At 41.2% G+C, this 24,451-nt stretch overlaps 1 protein-coding gene across 1 annotated transcript; it reads left to right on the top strand.

The window, feature by feature from the left end:
- Positions 1-567: 567 nt before the first annotated feature.
- LOC107813330 (3-isopropylmalate dehydrogenase, chloroplastic-like) lies at positions 568-4,848 on the top strand. The gene is made up of 6 exons (XM_016638584.2): positions 568-868; positions 1,506-1,826; positions 1,910-2,146; positions 2,305-2,414; positions 2,497-2,569; positions 4,426-4,848. The coding sequence occupies exons 1-6, from the start codon at positions 707-709 to the stop codon at positions 4,615-4,617; spliced, it is 1,095 nt and encodes a 364-aa protein (XP_016494070.1). The 5' UTR covers positions 568-706; the 3' UTR covers positions 4,618-4,848.
- Positions 4,849-24,451: the final 19,603 nt, after the last annotated feature.

The following is a 24,451-nucleotide window of genomic DNA, read 5'->3' as shown; positions in this document are numbered from 1 at the left end:
ATACAACTGCATAAAATGTGTATAATCAGTATAATTGATAAAATAATCACTTACACATGATAACTCTCTACATTTCATTTCTAACATTAGTTTTTTTTTTATGTAAATATGCTTTTTAAATTGGTATAAGGAAAAAGGCTACTTCAGAGGTATCGATTAAAGGTTACAGCGAGCTAATTGATGGCTCTAAGGGCGGTCTCAGAGACTATTCGGAATGCTCCCGTTGTCGGAAAAGGCCAGTCTCTCAACCGGATGCGGGAGCCGGAGCAATTTTTGAAGTGGGTTTTGCACAAATTCGGTAGAAGGAGGAGGAGATCGGAAATTTTAATGGGATAAGGGAAGAGAATGAGATGTATCAAAATAGAGTGAGAGAAAGAAAATAGTGTAATTGATTAGCGTATATAGTGGCTTAGGGCTAGGAGGTAACTAAAATTAAATATTTTGCTATAAACCTTAAAATATATCTATATAATATAATTTTTTTAAAATAAATAAAGTGTTAACCTTTGCTGAGGTAAAAATTCTATTAAAGAACAGCCTTATCATTGGGTCGTGGGCCTTTATTGGTTAGTGGACTTTCACATTCCCAACCCACACAAAGACGATCCAAGCCCTTATAATTCTTCTTTAGGACTTTTACTGAAAAATTTCAACTATTTTCTGCAATTGTTGCGTCAGTTGAGAGCAATTCAAAGGATCGAAGACAATGGCTTCTCAGATTGCGAGAAGACTTCTACGTAGCCGCGCTAATTCGTCGTTTAGGTATTTGGATCGGAGCTTCAGTTCGGAGTCCAATTCGAATTTGATTCGCGCTACTCTTTTCCCCGGCGATGGTATTGGCCCTGAGATCGCCGATTCCGTCAGGCAGGTCAGATTCGAAATTGTTCGATTTCCAATGGATCTGATGAATATCAACATATTTGCTTATAATCTGCTCGTTGACATGTAGTAACACACTTATTGCAATGAATAGACCAAAATTTGAACATATTTGGATGTGGTTTATAACCTGCTTCTTAGGCTCTTTATTACTTCATTAAATGTATATATGTATAATTTTGTTTAACTGTAGTGTTCGGACCAGCTTTGGGATATTTTTACCTCCCGCCAACAAAACTCTGTCCACCAAGGCTTGGACAGATAGAGAAGAAATCACCTAGTGTGTGCGTCATTAAATATATGTTTCTTTTTATAACCGTGGTGTGTGGGCCATCTTTCAGCAGCTCGGCTAATTCCATGCTTGTTGCCTCGCACCAGCTGTCCACCAAGGCTTGGGCAGGAAGAAATCACTTTAGTGTATACTTCTTTAAATATAGGTTTTTGTATTACTGTGGTGTGTGGCCAAGCTTGTGTGCATCTCGACTAATTACATTGGATACCTGTTGCCTCCCACGAGCAACAGGTATGATGTAACTCTATCTACCAAGGCTGGGACAGAAGGGAAGAAATCACCTAGTGTTTACTTTATTAAATAAATGGAGGAATAATTTTTTTAATATCTACAGGTTTTCAAGACTGCTGAGGTACCAATTGAATGGGAAGAACACTATGTGGGGAAGGAGATAGACCCTAGAACCAATAGTTTTCTAACATGGGAGAGTCTTGAATCAGTGAGAAGGAATAAGGTTGGTTTGAAAGGGCCAATGGCCACACCTATTGGGAAAGGTCATCGTTCCTTGAACCTTACATTGAGGAAGGAGTTAAATCTATATGCCAATGTTAGACCTTGCTACAGCCTACCTGGATACAAGACTCGCTATGATGATGTCAATCTCATCACTATCAGGGAAAATACTGAAGGAGAGTACAGTGGCCTTGAACATCAAGTAAGTCTCTCTTCTATACTACTCCCTATTATTTAACAGAAAAATAGCTTAAATTTTCTATTTCATTTGCATTTTGGTATCAGGTCGTAAGGGGTGTGGTCGAAAGTCTCAAGATCATCACTCGTCAAGCAAGCTTAAGGGTTGCGGAGTACGCATTTCACTATGCCAAGGCTCATGGAAGAGAGAGAGTGTCTGCAATTCACAAAGCGAACATCATGCAAAAGACTGATGGTCTTTTCCTTAAGTGTTGCCGAGAGGTAGCAGAGAAGTACCCTGAGATAAAATATGAGGAAGTTGTCATTGACAATTGTTGTATGATGGTACGACTAATCACTTCATTACCATTCTAGTCTTTACATCTTATTTAAATACCTAGAATAAGTTTTACAAGACTATTCAAATGACACCTCTTTTTAAATGTCCATTTCTATCTGGAAATCTCGTTGTGCATGACCTACTTCCCTTTTAATTTTTACAGCTAGTGAAAAATCCAGCACTTTTTGATGTTTTGGTGATGCCTAACCTTTATGGTGACATTATCAGCGACCTTTGTGCTGGTCTGATTGGTGGTTTGGGCTTAACTCCAAGGTATGTGCTTTTTTGACTTTGAATTCTAATGTCCCATTTGAGTTTTTGTTCGATTTTTTCCTGAAGATGATTTTCCTCACAGTTGCAATATTGGTGAGGGAGGTATTGCTCTTGCTGAGGCTGTGCATGGTTCAGCACCTGATATTGCTGGAAAGGTTTGTATTGAAGTAGGATTTTTTTTCAGAATATTTCTTTTCCTTTCTGCATGCTGGGTCCCTATTTTCCCCCTATATAGCATTGAGCGTGAACAATGAAGACAACTGGAAAATATATTCAGGTATTGGCAGTATTAGTTAAAGCGAATGCTTCATCACTTAAGAAAGTGGTGTGAAGCAAGGGGTCATTTGCTTCTCATAGGTATAGTGAAGCTATGGTGTGTTTCAGAAGGCAAAGCGCAAAGCGATCTCTATCTTGTGTTTTCCCCTTCTTTGTTTATGAACTGTTTGTTAGGAGAATAAAAAATGATACTTGCAGGTAAAGCTAATTACTAGTACTGTTCCTAAAGCAATTAAATATGAAAGTTAGCATTGCAAATTGATCTTTCCTATGCTGATTAATTGAAAACTAAAATCAATTTTTCTATTTAAGTTATCTTGGGCTAGTGAAAGTTACATATTAATACTTAATTTGAGGAGTTGGGATGAATTTGTCTTTTTTGTATATTGGATGTTGAAATTAATGATGTTACTTGGAATTTGTCAAGTATCTTGGGGCTATTGTTCAAGGCAATGGGGAGATTGACGAGGATGTTACTCATCGTATTGGAGCAGGGTGGATGAGATGGAGGCTCGCCTCAGGGGTTTTGTGTGATAAGAATGTGCCACCTGGACTTAAGGGCAAGTTCTACAGAGTGGTGGTTAGAACGACTATGTTGTATGGGGTTGAGTGCTGGCCTATCAAGAAGTCTCATGTCCATAAGATGAAAGTAGCTGAAATGAGGATGGTGAGATGGATGTGTGGGCATTCCAGGAAGGACAGGATTAGGAATGAAGTTATTAAGGACAAGGTAGGTGTGGCATATGTGGAGGACAAGTTGCGGGAATCTAGGTTGAGATGGTTCGGGCATGTGAAGAGGAGAGACATAGATGCTCCGGTCAGGAGGTGTGAGGGGTTGTCCATGGCGGGTCTGCGAAGGGGAAGGGATAGGCCTAAGAGTTTTGGGGAGAGGTTAGTAGGACATGTCATTGCTTCAGCTTACCGATTATATGACCCACGATAGGAAGGTATGGAGGTCAAGAATTAGGGTTGTAGGTTGACAGCTAATAGTGTTCCTCCTAGGCTTACCGGTAGTACTAAGACTATTTTTACATTATCTTAGTCATGGTTCGTTATTATTACATGTTGTGTTCGTTGTTGTTGTGGTTGTTGTTGTGTCATTCACGCTCGTCACCATAATACATTGTTGTCATCTTTGTTTAATACTCGGTTGCTTTATCTTTATCTCTACTGTTCTTTAAGCCGGGGGTCTATCGGAAACAACCTCTCTATCTTTATAAGGTAGGGGTAAGGTCTGCGTACGCACTGCCATCCCCAGGCCCCCATTTTATGGGTTTACACTGGGTTTATTGTTGTTGTTATGTACTGAATTGCCATTTATATTTTAATAAGTTCTGGGCTTATATTAAATAAGTGTAGTGCTTCATTTCTTGCTTATAGCTCGAGAGACTTTTTGCTTTTTCCTTTGCGCTTTTCGCTTTTAAGCACACTGCATTGTGAATTGAGAGGGTCCTATTTCTAAATTGGTGTCAGTGACTAAGATGACATCCGATATAAATTGGACTATAAGAATGCAACCATTATGTGCTTGACACTCCTTCGACTATATAGTATGCTGCTAGAGATTCCTCTGCTAAATAGTTGCTTGGAAGATTTTAGATGCCAGTTGTTCATTGAGTTTTGTTCTAAATGTATTTCACTATTTGCGTCATCTGTTATGAGTTGGCATGCCATGCTTATCTTTTCCTATTGAATGCTCTCCATTGACTAGACAACCAAACTTTTCTCTGTGCAGAACTTGGCAAATCCAACTGCTTTGCTTTTGAGTGCTGTAACCATGCTACGGCATTTGGAGCTTCATGATAAAGCTGATCGTATCCAAGGTGCTGTCCTAAACACAATTGCAGAGGGGAAGTACCGAACTGGTGATCTTGGTGGTACTTCATCAACTACCGACTTCACAAATGCCATCTGTGACCATCTTTAAACATGCTCGTGCATATGCACATTCAATTTTTGCAATGGTTTGACATAATTTATGTTTGTTCAAATATGCAATTGAAATAATTTATATTTGCTTCTGGTGACCCAAACAACATTACCTTGGGTTTCTCAGAAATATGCATATTAGGACTGGAATTCATTGTCAAAGAATAGCATCCACCACCTGTAATTGGTGACTCATTAGTTTGCAGGGAATAAGAGTTTAATCCTGTAATGCTTCTTGCTGTTCAATTCATAATTTCTTGCTTTTTCATTATCATATTTCTAAGTTTGGTTTTCTTCAGTATCTTGGGTGTGGTGGTGGTGGTGGTGGTGGTGGTCTTCAGTATCTGTAGGAAAATGGCATCTCTGATTGTTTTCGGTTTTTACTGTTGATGTTTCATTCATCGCTATTCATGATTTTCTGCCAACCGTTAGCATGCTTCCTTTTTGTGAAGTTAGTTTAAACATGTCAACTTCGCGCGCAGTTCACAGGAGACGTACTGCGATTTTAATACCAATGTCAGTATTGCAGAATGATAGATAGTCTTTGGTGTCTGAACCTCAGTCCATATGGGTTTACACTATACTTCTTGATTAATATAGATCTGATTTATCACTTGTGTATGGAAATTAGATTACAACATTGGAACATCCAATTAATAACACCGGAAATGTGATTAGAATTCTGTAAGGTCATTTCATCGCATACAAGGTGGGGAGTAGCGAAAGGCGAGGTTTTTTTAGAGTCAAGTTCGAGAACACCTAAGCTTCCTTTCCTTCGATCTGGAGTAGTTTTCCAGTATTTGCAGAAAATTGAATAACTCTTCTGTTTGATGTTAGATTGCAATAGAGTTTTTGTAAAGATAACGTAGTTAATTTTTTCCAAATTTTTAATCAAAGGTCACCCTCAATTTTTTCCTAGATATATCGCACTTTTATTTGGATAAGGAATTCAAACGTAGTTATCTCAAAAACGTCGACAATCATATGAAAATGCAACCAGATTGCATTGTTAAGCACTCATAAAGGCCATAAGAATAGAAGATTGCAAATATGTTCGTGCTTAACTTGAAGGTGCAAGTCAAAACAACACTAGCACCAAACTAAAAATTCTCAAACTGCAAGTAGAACAGGCATATCCATGTTCAAACTGACGACTGTAGAATTTAAGCTGATAAAACCAGCAATTTTAAGGCAGTCAACTATGAAGAGAACCTACATGTCCCAGAAAGCACATATTTTGTCAATGCAATGCCATTAGACTTCTCTAACACAAATATGAATGATATAATGCTGGATAGAAGAAAACACATTAGACCACAAGACCAAGAAATTCACAAGGCAGCTTTTCGTTTGAAATATATCTCATAGTACCTATATACAATGACGATTGTTGACACAACTGCCCAGTAGTTTCAACATTAAGGGCCTATTTAGTATGAATGAATATGTTTTTCAATAACAATATTAACCTATGGCAATCATATGTTGACGACATCTTTTAGTATTAATGTCTGACAAATATATCAAATTGTTGAAGACAGGACTAAGAACTAAGATATTGTAGAGGATAATTTAGTTTCTAAAGCACTTCGAACACACAAACCTTAACCTTACACATGAAAAAGTTCAACATACAAGACTAGTTACACTTTAATGATCAATACTATGAATTTCCATGCACAGGCTCCAATGCTAGAGATTGATCAACAAAGCTTAGTAAATCCAAAAATAGTCATTTACTACAGAAACTCTGCTGAAAATTAAGCTCCAATACTTTTACCAAAACATCGAGTAGAAAACTCTACTTGATTTCATTTCAGTATAAGCTCCTAGTAAACAAAAATCAGAAATAACAAAATCCCAGAAAGGTTTCCACAAATGGTTGAACAAAACTCGAGCCCTCCACCTTAAAATCCTAACTTGGTACGCCTCCAGTGCCTGCGCTTCGCATTGTACCTGAAAAACACAACCACAGCATTTTAGCACAGTGAATTAAAATAAAATACAAAGGCTTAATAGCACTTTTAGTTCCTTGATGGCAAATTATAACTTTAATCCTAGTAACATCTGACCAAACAGATTTACCCTTCAATGAACTGAAATCTGAGCTTTTGATCCTTTTGCTTGTCAATATTCACAGATGTATTAGAAATATTAACCGCTTTGCTATTTAATTACTCATGTTTACTTTAAGTTAAGTACTTTTACTCCTTATTTAAGGGTTCTAAAATACTCTAACTACAGACAACAAAGGTAAATAGTGTTGTAAACTACAAGTACAATAGCAAAAATTGAGAAGCAATGAAGGAATGTCCAAATTCATACATGTTCGACAAATAATGGACAGTTACTACCTGCGGAACTAATGCAATTACAGGAAATATGAGGGTCTATAACTAGCTGTTAACATCCTGTGAGGTGTTAATGAAATCAAACAAACTAATTAAACAACACATGACAATCATTAAAACAGGCAGAGAGAGTATGGGAAGACGCGGATTTACCAAATCCAATGCTTCCTAACTTTTAGTCCTTGTGCTATCTAACTAAAAACTCCAATTAATTGAAATGCGAGCTTTCGATCCTTTTGCTTGTGAATAATCACAACCACATTCGAACTAAACCGTTCCTCCATTTAATAACTCATGTGGTAGGATATTGTAGTTCTAAAAATAGTCTAACTATAACATGTTTCCCCGCATATGAAGGGACCAGAAACACACATTTTAACGAGTAATTGAGAGTTAACTGTACACGAAAAGCAGAATTTACTGACAGACCAATAAAAAAAGGTATAAAAAAATTATGTGTGAATGTTCACAAATGCATTAGGATGAACTGTTCCACCAGTTAATTACTCATGCATTAGGATAATAGCGTTCTAAAAATATCTAACCATAACATGTTACCCAGACATAAAAGGGACCCAGAAACACACATTTTGACTAAGTAATTGAAAGTCAACTGTGCACGAAAAGCAGAATTCATCAACAGACAAAAAATGTTATTATTACACCACAAAAAGAAACAAATAAATTATATTGTGAATATTCACAAATGCAGCCGGATTTTTTAACAAGTCCAACATTTAATTACTCATGAGTGAAAGATAATAACAGTTCTAAAAAAGTCTGACCATAACATGTTTCCCACACATAAAGGGACCAGAAACACACATATTTAAACTAATAATTGAAAGTCAAATGTGCAAGAAAAACAGAATTTACTGGCGGACCAAAAATGCAATTATTATACCACAAAAAAAAAGCAACAAATAAATAAGGGATTTTAACGCATTTGACCGCTCGACCAAAAATAGTTACAGCCCCTACGAGTGAGTGTGCGTGTGTGTGTATATATATATATATGTCGGCTATTTTGTTCGGACGGAAGGCTATTTAAGCTAATTTCTCAATAAATTATATAAAACAAGACAGTAGATTTGTAAGATTATTAGCGCAAATGTATATACCTGATGGTGTTGTCAGTCCTCATGCGTATCCAATAAGGAATAGGCCTATTCTGCCTCTGCTTCTTCGCCAGCTTCTTCTTGATCATGAATGTCTTGTGTGACGGCTGCTCAAAATTATAAGAAAAGATCAAAATAAAATAAACAAAATCGGTAAATTAAACAAAGTTTTCGAGCTACTATGTTTATGCTGGAACTTATGGAAAAGGATCTCACCATTTTCACGGTAGGGGACTTCCTCCTCGGAGCTGGAGCTGCTGCTGCTGAAGCTGAAAGACGGACGACCGTATGAGGATTTGGAAAAAAACCCTAGTTTGTGGTTCTTTATAGTGTCTTGCTCGGAGGTGTTTGGGGCCAGTAATCTGGAAGCCCAATAAATGAATACGTTTTGGGCCAGAAATCTGTAAGCCCAATAAGGATGTTTCTGGGCAGCTCAAGCATAATGGAAGAATTAGCCTAAATAGTCACACACTCAGGCACTTAAATTAAAAAAGTCGGCGAACGTATGATTCACATATAATATATGTATAATTAATATTTATCTTATTGAAACTTATTTATCCTCAATATTGAAGTTTTAACTTAATTACAAATTTATATACAATTTATTAATTATATACAAAATAATGTATTAGATTCCAATTTGGGTGAGGAGGAAGAAGAAGTGTCATAGAGAAAACCACTCTTCTGCTCCCAAATTTCTTCTAATGTTCTTTCGTTCCTCTTTGATTTTCAGCGTGTTACCGCGATATCAGTTCATTTTAATGGAGTTGAGATCATTTTTATTATATTGGTGGAAAAAAGGTATGACATGTGGATCATCAGCAAAGTGACAAGTAGCAAATCCAGTTCAGTAAATTAAAAAAATTGAAAAGGCACGAGCGGAATACCCCCGATATTTTGCTATAAAAGCAACTAGACATGATAGCTGGAAGAGAAAAATTAGGTACGGGATGGATGAAAATCATAAAGAGGGAAGGTTCATGAAGCTGTTATAAATAAGGAAAGAAAATTGGCATTGATCGTGGTTATGAAGAATCCTCAATCATTAATGCCACTATTACAATTATATGTAGTAATGGGCAATCAAGACAATTAATGTCATTAACAAACCAGAATTAAGTATGGAAACCGTTGTAATTATGTACCATTATATAAGGACTCGATCATCATTTGTAAAAGCATCCAAATTTTTGTCAATATATGCAATTAGTCTTTTGCTTTATTCAAAAGGTTCAAACCGAAAGTATGGGGGAGATTAGCGATCTACTTTAAGTTCTCTTTCCTTGTATATTATTTCCATTACTCTTTTTATTATCAAGAAAATGAAGTAATTTTGGGTATCAATAACCCGATTTCTTCTTGATATTAACTTTGACCGAAAAATCTATTTTTGGATTAAACAAATTGGTTCCGTTACCAGAAAACTGATAATATGTTCACTTTCCAAACTTTACTTTTTAGCAACAAAATATGTCTAGTGTTAACGAGAACAACCACCTGAATCAACAACGTGGAACTCCACCATATCACACACCCATAACTACCCCTCGGCACTCACGAGAAAGTTTACCTGAGAGGTCTGCTTCGCACATTGATAGACAACATGGAAGTGACCAGACCGTTGAGCAAGATGCTTTGAAGCAGTTGATTGCACAACACGTGAATGAAGCACTACATGTTTTTGCCAGAGGATTACCCAACACAGCACAAACTCCACCACTAGTAAATACCACCTTGAAAAATTCGCGTTCGGGACTCGGTAACTCTGGAAGTGGAGAGATGCCCAATGAATCTCGCAATAGAGGGTCAAGTACACTAAATAATTTCAATTTACAAAGTTTAGTACTAACTTTGCAGAAATAGTTGAAGGAGCAAAATGAGCGTATAGAACAAATAACTGCGTGCCTTCTGTGATCAAAAGCCATATTGATAAGTATTCACAACAACCCTAGAAGCCAAGTGCAACACCTTTTGTCAATTCCCAAAAAATTTAAAATGCTTGATATTCCTAAATACGACGGGACATCCACCCACGGGATCACCTTATTGCATTCACTACAGGCATGAAAGGCAATGATTTAACCAAGAAGGAGAAAGAATCAGTTTTGGTTAAGAAATTTGGCGAAACTCTTACAAAATGGGCATTAACATGGTACTCACTCTTACCTAAAAACTCTATTGATTCTTTTGCTGAGCTTGCAAATTCATTTATACAGGCGCATTTGGGGGCTCAAAAAGTTAGAAAAAAGGATGAAGAATATCTTTAAAGTTAAACAGGGGAGTACATAATTGCTCAAAGAATTCGTTGATAGATTCCAACGTGACAGAATAATGTTGTCGCGAGTACCTAATAACTGGGCGGCTATGGCATTTGCAAGCAACTTGAACGAGAAAAGTTCAGAAGCCACGAGGAGGCTAAAAGAAAGTTTGTGGGAGTTTTCTGCAATGACTTGGAACGATGTATACAATCAATACAACACAAAGTTGCGGATAGAAGAAGATACCGTTACATAACTAAGGGTAGATGAAACACCAGGTTCAAGACGCTCGAAATTAGAGAAGATCTGGTAAAAATAGGTACGAGCCTTACATGGGACATATGGGGCAAAATTCCCGACCTAAACAAGAGAATGCGCGATATGATTCAAGATCAAGCCAAAAAGAGGCAAGTTCTTCTTCTAGATTCAAAAAGGAGCGAGACGCACGAAGCAACGATTCCAGTACTCAAGCAAGAATAAGAGATTATAGCTTTAATGTCAGCATCTCTGAATTGGTGGCTATTCTAAGAGGAATGGGAGATAAGGTACGATGACCAAAAGAGATGAGATCAGATCAAAGCAAAAGGAACCCATATTTCTGGTGTGAGTTTCACAATAACCATGGCCATAGAACATCAAACTACAGGCTTTAGCAATGGGAAGTTGAATATCTACTGAAACAAAGTTATCTTACTAATTTGTTTAGTGAGAAAGGGAGACAATCATACATGAAAAATAGGCAAGAACTACTAAAGTCTCCATCACCAAGGAGAACGATAAACGTCATAACCGGAGGAGATGAAGTCAATAGGGTAATGTACACGACTGCAAAAAAGACATCAAAGGTCACTGTCAATGGGAAACGAGTTCACCAAGTCTTGGAAGGTGACAAGATAATGTTTAATGACGTAGATGTAGATGTCTTGATGATCCCTCACAACGATATACTGGTAATATTTTTACTTGTACACGATACTAATGTAAAACGAGTTTGATTGACCCAGGTAGCTCAGTAAATACCATTTTGCTAAGAATGGTAAATGAAATACAAGTTAATGATAAGGTCATACCAAAGGCATGGTTTTATCTAGCTTTGATAATTCAAGCATCATTTGCAGAATTAGTCATCAAAGATACAAAGTTTCCGGTAATAGACATGGACATATCCTATAATATAATCTTGGAAGGCCATGAATTCATGATATGGATGATGTCCCGTCCACGTTACATCAAGTTATAAAATTCCCTTCATAGTGAGGGACCCGATAAATCTCGGGATATCAACAAGCTTCACAGAGTGTTAATTCAGTGGTGATTGCAAATACAACAGCCAATGATGTAGACGCAAAATAGCAATTAAATAATTTAGTTGAGGATGCTTCTATCTATACCTTAACTGAAAACACACAAGGCCAGATTGATGTGGATTCAAGACCGGATGTCATTCAAGAGCCAAAGGGAAATGAGAATATCAAAACAACCACAGAGGTGCTTGAAGATGTGATATTATTTGTCTGCTGGCCAGATAGAAAAGTTTACATCGAAGCAAATTTGAGCCCAATAATGAAAGGTAAGTTAATTGATTTTTTACGTGCAAACTCAGATTGTTTTGCTTGGTCGCATTCAGATATGACAGGTATACTACTAGAGGTGATGACTCAGGGCATTTTGGAGTAGAGTTTCACGTGGATTGAGGTAAGTAACAGTTATAATTCTGGTCCTAAGGATATGAAACCCTAGATTTTGTATCGTGTGATTATTTTGGAGGTGACGCACATGCTAGGTGGAGGACGTGTGGGCGTGCATGGAAGGGATTGCGACTTGGTCCGTCCCGTGAGATTGTAATGTGGAATATCTTACTGTAAACTACGTGTTTCCTCTATTTTATGGATAGTCAACTGAAATTCATGTTAGAAATCATGCTTAGGCCATATGATATCATTGTTGGGACCCGTTGGGGTCGTGTACTTGTTGAATTAGTTGCTATTTATTGTCTTGTACTCAGTCATGATTTTTACTTGCATACTATACCTCCATCTCTTCTTATTCCTTGTTGATACATGTTATTATCTCTGTTTGGGAAGATTTATATGATTTCAGAGAGCACGAGAGACTAGGGAGGTTGATGACTGAGTGGGGCTTTGGGTCTGATATTGAGATATTGTGACGACCCGGCCAGTCGTCTCATGAGTTACCACTCCATTTCCCCCATTTCTGCTTCTCATTGCTTTGTTTAGTTGTAGTTCATGTGATCGGGTTAGTTGGCTCGGGTTCGGAGAGGTTTTGGTAAGGTTTGAGACACTTAGTCTCTTTTGAGGAATCTTAAGTTGGAAAAGTCAATTGGATTTTGACTTATGAGTTAGAGGGCCCAGATGTGAGTTCTGATGGTTCGGATAGTTTTGGGAGGTGATTTGGGACTTAGGAGCATGATCGGAATGTGTTTTGCAGGTCCGGAGGCTTGAATTGGCGAAAATGGATTTTTGGAGTTTCCGGTTGATGGGTGAGATTTTGATATAGGGGTCAGAATGGAATTTCGAGAGTTGCAGTAGTTTTGTTGTGTCATTTGGGATGTGTGTGCAAAATTTCAGGTCATTCGGACTAATTTTAGTTGGGTTTTTGATCAAGGATAATTTAGAAGATTTTGAAAATTTAGGCTTGAATCTGATGTGTTTTGGTTAATTCGATGTTGTTTGAGATGTTTTGAAGATTGTTATAAGTTTGAACAAGTTTATGGGATATGTTTGTGCTTTTGGTTGAGGTCCCGGGGGCCTCGGGTTATTTTCGGATGGTTGACGGAGAGTTGGAATTTTTGGTGAAGCTGCAGAATTTTCTGCCTCTGTTGTTTACGCACCTGCGGATTAGGGACTGCAGGTGCGATGCCGCAGATGCGAGGAAAGGACTGCAGAAGCGGTCAAGGAGGTGAAGGGCGCGCACCTGCGATGGTGCAGGTGCGGCTACTTGGTCGCAGGTGCGATTTTTGGACTTTTAAGTGAAAGCAACAGAAGCAGCTGATTAACCGCAAATGCGGTACCGTAGAAGCGGTATCTGAGCCATAATTCCGCTGGGCCAGAAGGTATATATTTTTTTCTTCGCGAAATTTTGCTAAGTTCTCCATTTTTGAAGACGGGAAGCGAGCTAGGGCAATGATTTCAAGGGAAAATCGAAGGGAATCAGTTGGGTAAGTTCCCTAAGCTTCATTATTTGGGTTTATAATCATTTTTTCATTGTTTAATCACGGTATTAGTGGAGATTAAGGAAGAAAATTGGGGATTAGGGCTTGAGATTAAGAGACCTTAAAATGGAAATTTGAGGGGTCATTTGGACTCCGATTTCAGTGTTCTTGGTATGTATGAACTCGTGGGAGGATAAGGATACTATTGTTGTGATTTTTATCGAGTTCGAGACGTGGGCCCGGGGGTCGAGTTTGGCCAATTTCGGGATTTTTGGTATAATTTGATTTATTTCGCATGGGCTTCGTCTCTTTAGCCTATTATAATGTTATGATTTTGATTTTGGGTAGATTCGGCACGAGTTGAGACCGATGCAAGAGGAAAAGGCATCACGAAGTAGTATTTTCATCCGATTTGAGGTAAGTAACCATTGTAAATGTGGAACTGAGGGTACAAAACCCTTTTTGAATTGTTTTAATAAATGCGGTGATGTACATGCTAGGTGACGAGTGTGTGGGCGTGCACCGGTAGGGATTGTGACTTGGTCCGTCCCGTAGCAACTATTAAGCCGCGTATTTGGTTTGAAATCTTAAAATATTCCGTACTTTAGACATTCACATTGTATTATGTCTTGTATGTTATGTTTGGGGCCTTGTGCTGACCTGTTGAGATCCTTAGGGGCATTTTTGCTGTTTTCCTCACTCTATCTGTTTTAAAGCATATCCTCAGTCATGTTTCTACCTATTTATTGTTTAAAACTGGTTTTATCACTCTACTTCTTAAATGTGAGGACTGTTTGGACTGAGTTTCCCTAAATTCTACTGTTATGCCCGAGTGATTGTGAGGTTAATGACTGAGAGAGGTCGAGGACCTAATGGTGATTATATATATAAATTATGGATCGGGCTGCACGCCGCAACGATACTTATATGGATCGGCCTGCACGACGCAGAAATATATATATTGGATCGGGCTGCGCGCCACAGCGATATGATGCTTGGGCTGTAGGAGTCCCTCCGGAGTCTGTACACCCCCAGTGAGCATAGTCGACTATAAACTATGGATCGGGCTGCACGCCGCAACAGTTACTATGATTATTACTATTATGAGATAACAATGAGCCTGAGTGCTGAGAGTGAGTACTGAGTGACGAGAGCTGAGTCACGAGTGACGTAGAGGCTACCCAAAAGGCCATATTCTGAGTGATATCTTGCCCGAGGGGCCCACTTATGATATTTTTGTTGATTTCACTCTCCTTTTAAAATAAGCCTCTGCTGAAAATTGTTAAGTAGATGATTTCAAGTAATTCCAATTGAAACTGAAGATTTTATGACGAAACTGGTTTTAAACCGTGGAGTTTGATCGGCTATTATGTTGTTTACTCCTTTATATGAATTTATCTGTTCGTCACTACTTTCAGACCTTATTTACTTTAGTTACTTACTAAGTTGGCGTACTCACGTTACTCCCTTCACCGTGTGTGCAGATCCAGGTGCCCGAGCGGCAGAGTGAGGGTCCTCAGCATTATCAGAGATTTGCTAGAGATTTGCAAGGTAGCTGCATGGCATCCGCAACCCTACTTTCTTCCTTTATCCTTGTTTTCCGCATTTTAGACTTGTTTTGTATCAGACAATCAGATTTGTATATTTTGAGGCTCTAGACTCGTGATACCAAATGTGTGGGCTATGTTGGTTTACTGTTTTATTGATTTCCGCATATTTTAGTTGTTTTAAACATTTCTTATGAAAAAATTGAGATTTAAACTCGTGTTAGAAAATGGTTTTATAAAAGAAAAGGGCTATGATTAATGTTTGGGTTGGCTTGCCTAGTAATATGATACACGTCATCACGACCGGGTTTTGGGGTCGTGACAAGTTGGTATCAGAGCCTAGGTTACATAGGTCTCGCGAGTCATGAGCCGGTTTAGTAGAGTCTCGCGGATCGGTATGGAGACGTTTGTACTTATCCTCGGGAGGGTGCAGAACCTTTAGGAAAAGTTTCATATTCTTGAAACTCTTGTCGTGCGAATCTGTTGATCCGAGTACTAAATTTCTGTTATTCCATTCTCTCATAGATAGCGAGGACACATGCTACCAGCCAGGATGGACGACCACCAGTACCACTAGTTGTGGCCACTAGAGGTCGAGGATGTAGTCGAGGCCGTGGTAGGGGCAGAGCAGCTAGGGCAGCACCTGCAGATCTACCAGCTGCCCTAGTTTAGGATCAGGTCCCAGTTGTGGATGTTACAGCAGCACCAGCTCAGGCACCAGTTGTGCCTATTGTGATTCCAAGCTTTCAGGAGGATTTAACAGTGTGTACCGGTTTGGCTCAGGCGGTCTCAGTTACTACGATCGCAGCTACTTTTTAGGCCGGGAGAGGCACCCAGACTCCCGTTGCTCGCACACCTAAGCAGGTTGTGCAGGGACTCCAGACACCGGGGGCACCTCCAACCCAGCTGGTTGTACCAGCTCAGGAGTACGTGGTACTAGTTATGTCGGACGACGAGCAGCGTCGATTAGAGAGGTTTGGTAGACTTCAGCCTCCGACTTTTAGTAGTGTAGAGGGCGAGGATGCCCAGGATTTCTTGGATAAGTGTCAGAGGATGCTTCGTACAACGTGTATTCTAGAGAACAGTGGTGTAACATTCACTACCTTTTAGTTTTCTGGAGCTGCCTTTACTTGGTGGGAGGCTTATGAGAGGCGTAGGCCTATTGGTGCAGCGCCCCTTACCTGGCAGCAATTCTCTGTTCTCTTTCTGGAGAATTATGTGCCACAGTCTCGCCGAGAGGTGCTGCACAGGCAGTTCGAGTAGTTTGTCAGGGAGAGATTACTATGACACAGTATGAGATGTGGTTCTCTAAGTTAGCTTGTCAGGCGGTCTGGTTGGTTCCCACAGATCGAGAGAGGATTAGGAGGTTCGTTGATGGCCTCACGTATCAGCTTCGGATTCTCAAGACTAGGGAGAAGGTGTAAAGTGCTACTTTTGAGAAGGTTGTCGACATCACTCATGAGATTGAGTCGGTTCGTTGCCAGGAGCGAGAGGAGAGGGAGGCCAAGAGGTCTTGGGGATCTGGTAGCTTTGGTAGTGCTCCTTCGAGGGGTCAGTTTCAGCACGACATGAGCCATCCATTCAGGCAGGCTTAGTCAGCTCGCCCAGGTTATCGAGGGGCATCATCGGGTCATGGTTCTCACAGTTCTCATCAGGGCCATTCATCACTCAGTGCCCTTACAGCCTAGAGTTTGTCTCGTGCTCCATCAGTTTAGGGTTCTTCCATGCTAGGTCCTTCTACTGGTCATTCTGGTGCCAGGGGTTCCCTTTAGTCTCCGTCTCCGACACCGAGGAGTTGTTATGAGTGTAGAGAGTTTGGGCATATGAGGAGGTAGTGTCCTCGTCTTCTTGAGGGTCCGTCTCAGCAGAGGGGTCAGCCCTCGACTTCAGCTCTAGTTACTTTACCACCCGCTCATGCAGCTAGGGGTGGGGGTCAGTCAGTTAGGGGTCGTCCTAGAGGGGGAGGTCGATCAGGTGGTGGTCAGGCTCGCTTCTATGCCCTCCCAGGTAGACCAGATGTTACTGCTTTAGATACCATGATTTCAGGTATTGTTTCAGTCTACCATAGAGATGCCTCTATATTATTTGATCCCGATTCTACCTTTTCTTATATGTCATCATACTTTGCCCGTTATTTGGATACGCCCCGTGAGTCTCTTGTTTCACCTATTCATGTATCTACTCCGGTGGGCGATACTGTTATTTTAGACCGTGTTTAGCGGTCATGTGTGGTGACTATTGGGGGTCTGGATACCCGAGCATATCTTTTATTATTGTGTATGGTGGATTTCGATGTCATTTTAGGCATGGATTGGCTATCTCTGTGTCGTGCTATTCTGGATTGTCATGCCAAAATAGTCACATTGGCTATACCAGGTGTGCCACTGATCGAGTGGCGAGGTTTGACTAATTATGTTCCCAATAGAGTTATTGTTTATGCTTCTCGTCAGTTGAAGCCCCATGAGAAGAACTACCCCGTTCATGATTTGGAGTTGGCTGCCATAGTTCACGTGTTGAAGATTTGGAGGCATTACTTGTATGGTGTGTCTTGTGAGGTGTTTACTGATCATCGTAGCCTCCAGCACTTGTTCAAGTAGAAGGACCTCAATTTGAGGCAGCGGAGATGGTTAGAGTTGCTAAAGGATTATGATATCTCTATATTGTACCATCCGGGGAAGGCCAATGTGGTGGTCGATGCCTTGAGCCGAGTGGGGAGTTTGGCATATATTCCAATTGGGAAGAGACCTCTTGCAGTTGATGTTCAGGCCTTGGCCAATCGGTTCGTGAGGTTAAATATTTCGGAGCCTAATCGGGTATTGGCTTGTGTGGTTTCTCGGTCTTTCTTATATGATCGCATCAGAGAGCGCCAGTATGATGATCCGCATTTGCTTGTCCTTAAGGACAAAGTTCAGCACGATGACGCCAGGGATGTGACTATTGGTGATGATGGGGTGTTGAGGATACAGGGCCGGATATGTGTGCCCCATGTGGATGGGCTTCGGGAGTTGGTCTTGGAGGAGGCCCATAGCTCGTGGTATTCCATTCATATGGGTGCCGCAAAGATGTATCAGGATCTGAGATAACATTATTGGTAGAGAAGAATGAATAAAGACATTGTGGGATTTGTAGCTCGGTGTCTCAACTGTTGGTAGGTGAAATATGAGCATTAGAGACCGGGTGGCTTGCTTTAGCGGGTGGATATTCCGGAGTGGAAGTGGGAGCAGATCACCATGGACTTTGTAGTTGGGCTCCCATGGACTTTGAGGAAGTTCGATGCTATTTGGGTGATTGTCGATTAAATGACCAAGTCCGCGCACTTCATTCCTCTGTGTACTACCTATTCTTCAGAACGGTTGACAGAGATCTATACCCGAGAGATTGTTCATTTGCATAGTGTCCCAGTTTCCATCATTTCAGATAGGGGTACTCAGTTTACTTTGTAGTTTTGGAGGTCTGTGCAGTGAGAGTTGGGTACTCAGGTGGAGTTGAGCATAACTTTTCACCCTTATATGGACGGGCAGTCCGAGCACACTATTCAAATATTGGAGGACATGTTGCGCGCTTGTGTCATTGATTTCGGAGGGTCATGGGATCCGTTTCTACTGCTTGCAGAGTTTGTCTATAACAATAGCTGCCAGTCGAGTATTCAGATGGCTACGTATGAGACTTTGTATGGGAGGCGGTTTAGATCTCCAATTAGTTGGTTTGAGCTGGGCGAGGCCAGGCTATTGGGGACGGATTTGGTATAGGATGTTTTAGAAAAAGTGAAGGTAATTCAGGAGAGGTTTCGTACAGCGCAGTCGAGGCAAAAGAGTTATGCTGATAGGAAGGTTCGGGATGTGTCCTACATGGTTGACGAGAAGGTTCTATTGAAGGTTTCACCCATGAAAGGTGTTATGAGATTTGGGAAGAACGGGAAATTGAGTCCTTGGTTTATTGGGACTTTTGAGGTGCTTCGAAGGATTGGGGAGGTGGCTTATGAGCTTGCTTTGCCACCCAGCATGTCGAGTGTGCATCCCGTATTTCATGTTTCTATGCTCCGTAAGTATATTGGGGATCCGTCTCATGTTCTGGATTTTAGCACGTTTCAGTTGGATGGTGATTTGACTTATGATGTAGAGCCAGTAGCTATTTTGAAGCGTCAGATTTGAAAGTTGAGATCAAAGGATATAGCTTCAGTGAAAGTGCAGTGGAAAGGTCGACCCGTGGAGGAGGCTACCCGGGAGACCGAGCGGGAGATGCAGAGCAGATATCCTCACTTGTTTGAGGTTTCGGGTATATTTCTCGACTCGTTCGAGGACGAACGTTTGTTTAAGTTGGGAAAGATGTGACGACTCGGCTAGTCGTCTCATGAGTTACCGGTCCTTTTCCCCCATTTCTGCTCTTCATTGCTTTGTTTAATTGTAGTTCAAGTGATCGGGTTGGTTGGCTCGGGTTCGGAGAGGTTTTGGTAAGGTTTGAGACACTTAGTCTCTTTTGAGGAAGCTTAAGTTGGAAAAGTCAACCGGATGTTGACTTATGAGTTAGAGGGCTCGGATGTGAGTTCCGATTGTTCAGATAGCTTCGGGAGGTGATTTGAGACTTAGGAGCGTGATCGAAATGTGTTTTGCAGGTCCGGAGGTTTGAATTGGAGAAAATGGATTTTTGGCGTTTTCCGGTTGATGGGTGAGATTTTGATATTGGGGTCGGAATGGAATTCCAAGAGTTGTTGTAGTTCCGTTGTGTCATTTGGAATGTGTGTGCAAAATTTCAAGTCATTCGGACAGGTTTTGGTAGGGTTTTTTTAATCAAAAGCGTAATTTAGAAGATTTTGGAAATTTAGGCTTGAATCCGATGTGTTTTGGTTGATTCGATGTTGTTTGAGGTGTTTTGAAGATTGGTATAAGTTTGAACAAGGTTATGGGATATGTTTGTGCTTTTGGTTGAGGTCCCGGGGGCCTCGGGGTATTTTCGGATGGTTGACAGAGAGTTGGAATTTTTGGTGAAGCTGCAGAATCTTCTACTTCTGTTGTTTCCGCACCTGCAGATTGGGGACCGCAGGTGCGATGCCGTAGATGCGAGGAAAGGACTGCAGAAGCGGTCAAGGAGGTGAAGGGCAGGAGCCACAGATGCGGTGGGTTGAGTGCACCTGCGATGGCGTAGGTGCGGCTACTTGGTCGCAAGTGAGATTTTTGGACTTTTAAGTGAAAGTCGCAGAAGCGGCTGATTGACCGCAAATGCGGTACCGCAGAAGTGGTATCTGGTCCCCAGGTACGGAATCCCTAGGCCAGAAGGTATATATTGTTTCCTTCACAAATTTTTGGTAAGTTCTCCATTTTTTAAGACGAGAAGCGAGCTAGAGGAGTGATTTTAAGGGAAAATCGAAGAGAATCAGTTGGGTAAGTTCCCTAAGCTTCATTATTTGGGTTTATGATCATTTTCCATTGTTTAATCATGGTATTAGTGGAGATTAAGGAAGAAAATTGGGGATTAGGGCTTGAGATTAATAGACCTTAAAATGAGAATTTGAGGGGTTATTTGGACTCCGATTTCAGTATTGTTGGTATGTATGAACTCGTGGGAAGATAAGGATTCCGTTGTTGTGATTTTTATCGAGTTTTGAGATGTGGGATCGGGGGTCGGGTTTGGCCAATTTCGGGACTTTTGGTATAATTTGACTTATTTCGCATGGGCTTCATCCCTTTAGCCTATTATAATGTTATGATTCTGATTTTGTGAAGATTCGGCATAAGTTGAGGCTGAGGCAAGAGACAAAGGCATCACGGAATAGCATTTTCATCCGGTTTGAGTTAAGTAACCATTATAAATCTAGAACTAAGGGTACAAAACCCTTTTTTCGAATTGTTTTGATAAATGCTGTGACGCACATGCTAGGTGACGAGTGTGTGGGCGTGCATCAGTAGGGATTGTGACTTGGTCCGTCCCGTAGCGACTATTAAGCCGCGTATTTGGTTTGAAATCTTAAAATATTCCGTACTTTAGACATTTACATTGTATTATGGGTTGTATGCATGTTTGGGGCCTTGTGTCGACCTGTTGAGATCCTTAGGGGCATTTTTACTGTTTTCCTCACTCTATCTGTTTTAAAGCATATCCTCAGTCATTTTTTTGCCTGTTTATTGTTTAAAACTGGTTTTATCACTCTACTTCTTAAATGTGAGGACTGTTTGGATTGAGTTTCCCTAAATTCTACTGTTATGCCCGAGTGACTGTGAGGTTAATGACTGAGAGAGGCTGAGGACCTAATGGTGAGGATTATATATATATCGGGCTGCACGCCGCAGCGACATAACACTTGGGCTGTAGGATCCCCTCCGTAGTCTGTACACCCTCAGTGAGCGTAGTCAATAATAAACTATGGATCGGGTTACACGCCGCAGCGGTTACTATGATTATTATTATTATGAGATAATAATGAGCCTGAGTGCTGAGAGTGAGTACTGAGTGACGAGAGCTGAGTCATGAGTGACGGAGAGGCTGCCCGAGAGGCCATATTCTGAGTGATATCTTGCCCGAGAGGCCCACTTATGATATTTTTACTGATTTCACTCTCCTTTTAAAATAAGCCTTTGTTGAAAATTATTAAGTAGATGATTTCAATTAATTCCAATAGAAACTGAAGATTTTATGATGAAACTGGTTTTAAACTTTGGAGTTTGATCGGCTATTCTGTTGTTTACTCCTTTATATGAATTTAACTACTCGTTATTGTTTTCAGACTTTATTTACTTTAGTTACTTACTGAGTTGGCGTACTCACATTACTCACTGCACCGTATGTGCAGATCCAGGTGCCCGAGCGGCAGAGTGAGGGTCCTCAGCATTATCAGAGTTTACCGGAGATTTGCAAGGTAGCTGCATGGCATCCGCAGCCCTGCTTTCTTCCTCTATCCTTGTTTTCCACATTTTAGACTTGTTTTGTATTAGACAATCAGATTTGTATATTTAGAGGCTCTAGACTCGTGACACCAGATGTTTGGGCTGTGTTGGTTTACTGTTTTATTAATTTCCGCACATCTTAGTTGTTTTAAATATTTCTTATGAAAAATTGAGATTTAAACCCGTGTTAGAAAATGGTTTTATAAAAGAAAAAGGGCTATGACTAATGTTTGGGTTGGCTTGCCTAGTAATGTGATAGACGCTATCACGACCGGGTTTTGGGGTCGTGACAAGTTAGTATCAGAGCCTAGGTTACATTGGTTTCGTGAGTCATGAGCCGGTTTAGTAGAGTCTCGCGGATCGGTACGGAGACATATGTACTTATCCTCGGGTGGCTGCAGAACCTTTAGGAAAAATTTCATATTCTTGAAACTCTTGTCGTGCTAATCTGTTGATCCGAGTACTAAATTTGTGTTATACCATTCTCTCATAGATGGTGAGGACACATGCTACCGGGCAGGATAGACGACCACCAGTACCACCAGCTGGGGCCACTAGAGGCCGAGGACGCGGTCGAGGCCATGGTAGGGGCAGAGCAGCTAGGGCAGCAACTGTAGATCCACCAGCTACCCCAGTTTAGGATCAGGTCCCAGTTGTGAATGCTACAACAGCACCAGCTTAGGCACCAGCTGTGCCTATTGTGATTCCAGGCCTTCAGGAGACTTTAGCTCAAATTTTCTTAGTGTGTACCGGTTTGGTTCAGGCGGTCTCAGTTACTACGGCCGCAACTACTTCTCAGGCCGGAAGAGGCACCCAAACTCCTGTTGCTCGCACACCTGAGTAGGTTTTGCATGGACTCAAGACACCGGGGGCACCTCCAGCCCAGCCAGTTGCACCAACTCAGGAGTACGTGGTACCAGTTATGCCGGACGACAAGCTGTGTCGATTAGAGAGGTTTGGAGACTTCAGCCTCTAACTTTCAGTGGTGCAAAGGGCGAGGATGCCCAGGGTTTCTTGGGTAAGTGCTAGATGATGCTTCGTACAGTGGGTATTCTAGAGACCAGCGGTGTAACATTTACTACCTTTCAGTTTTCTGGAGTTGCCTTTACTTAGTGGGAGGCTTATGAGAGGCATATGCCTGTTGGTGCAGTGCCTCTTACCTCACAACAATTCTCTATTCTCTTTCTGGAGAAGTGTGTGCCACAGTCTCGCCGAGAGGTGCTGTGCAGGCAGTTTGAGTAGTTGTGTCAGGAAGATATGACTGTGACATAGTATGAGATGCGGTTCTCTGAGATAGCTTATCAGGCGGTCTAGTTGGTTCCCACAGATCGAGAGAGGATCAGTAGGTTCGTTGATGGCCTCTCGTATTAGCTTTGAATTCTCATAACTAGGGAGAGGGTGTCAGGTGCTACTTTCGAGGAGATTGTTGACATCGCCCGTGAGATTGAGTCGGTTCATCGCCAGGAGCAAGAGGAGATGGAGGCCAAGAGGCCTCGTAGATCTGGTAGCTTTCGTAGTGCTCCTTCGAGGGGTCAATTCCAGCACGTCAAGGGACCGTCCATTCAGGCAGACTCAGTCAGCTTGCTCAAGTTATCGTGGGGCATCGTCGGGTTATGGATCTCATAGTTCTCATCAGGGTCATTAATCACGCAATGCCCTTCAGCCCAAAGTTCGTCCCGTGCTCCATCAGTTCAGGGTTCTTCCATGTTAGGTCCTTCTACTGGTCATTCCGGTGCCAGGTGTTCCCTCTAGTCCCCGTCTCCAGTACTGGGGAGTTGTTATGAGTGTGGAGAGTTTGGGCATATGATGAGGCAATATCCTTATCTTCTTGATGGTCCGTCTCAACAGAGGGGTCAGCCCTCGGCTTCAGCTCCAGTTACTTCACCACCCGCCTAGGTAGCTAGGGGTGGGGGTCAGTCAGCTAGGGATCGCCCTAGAGGGGGAGGTCGATCAGGTGGTGGTCAGGCTCGCTTCTATTCCCTCTCAGGTAGACCAGATGTTGTTGCTTCAGATGCCGTGATTTTAGGTATCGTTTCAGTCTGCCACAGAGATGCCTCTATATTATTTGATCCTGATTCCACCTTTTTCTTATGTGTCATCATACTTTGTCCGTTATTTGGATACGCCCCGTGAGTCTCTTATTTCACCTGTTCATGTATCTACTCCAGTGGGCGATACTATTGTTGTAGACCGTCTGTAGCGGTCGTGGGTGGTGACTATTGGAGGTCTGCAGACCCGAGCAGATCTTTTATTATTGTGTATGGTGGATTTCGATGTCATTTTGGGCATGGATTGACTATCTCCGTGTCGCGCTATTTTGGACTGTCATGCCAAGATAGTCACATTGGCTATACCAGGTGTGTCACAGATCGAGTGGCGAGGTTTGACTGATTATGTTCCCAGTAGAGTGATCTCATTCTTGAAGGCCCAGTGTATGGTCGGGAAGGGATGTCTTTCGTATCTAGCCTTTGTGAGGGATGTCGGTGCAGAGACTCCCAGTATTGA

Source organism: Nicotiana tabacum, chromosome 9, assembly GCF_000715075.1.
Source record: "Nicotiana tabacum cultivar K326 chromosome 9, ASM71507v2, whole genome shotgun sequence".
Lineage (NCBI taxonomy): Eukaryota > Viridiplantae > Streptophyta > Magnoliopsida > Solanales > Solanaceae > Nicotiana > Nicotiana tabacum.
Note: the sequence above shows the minus strand (reverse complement) of the source record. Positions and strands in the feature narration are given on the sequence as shown.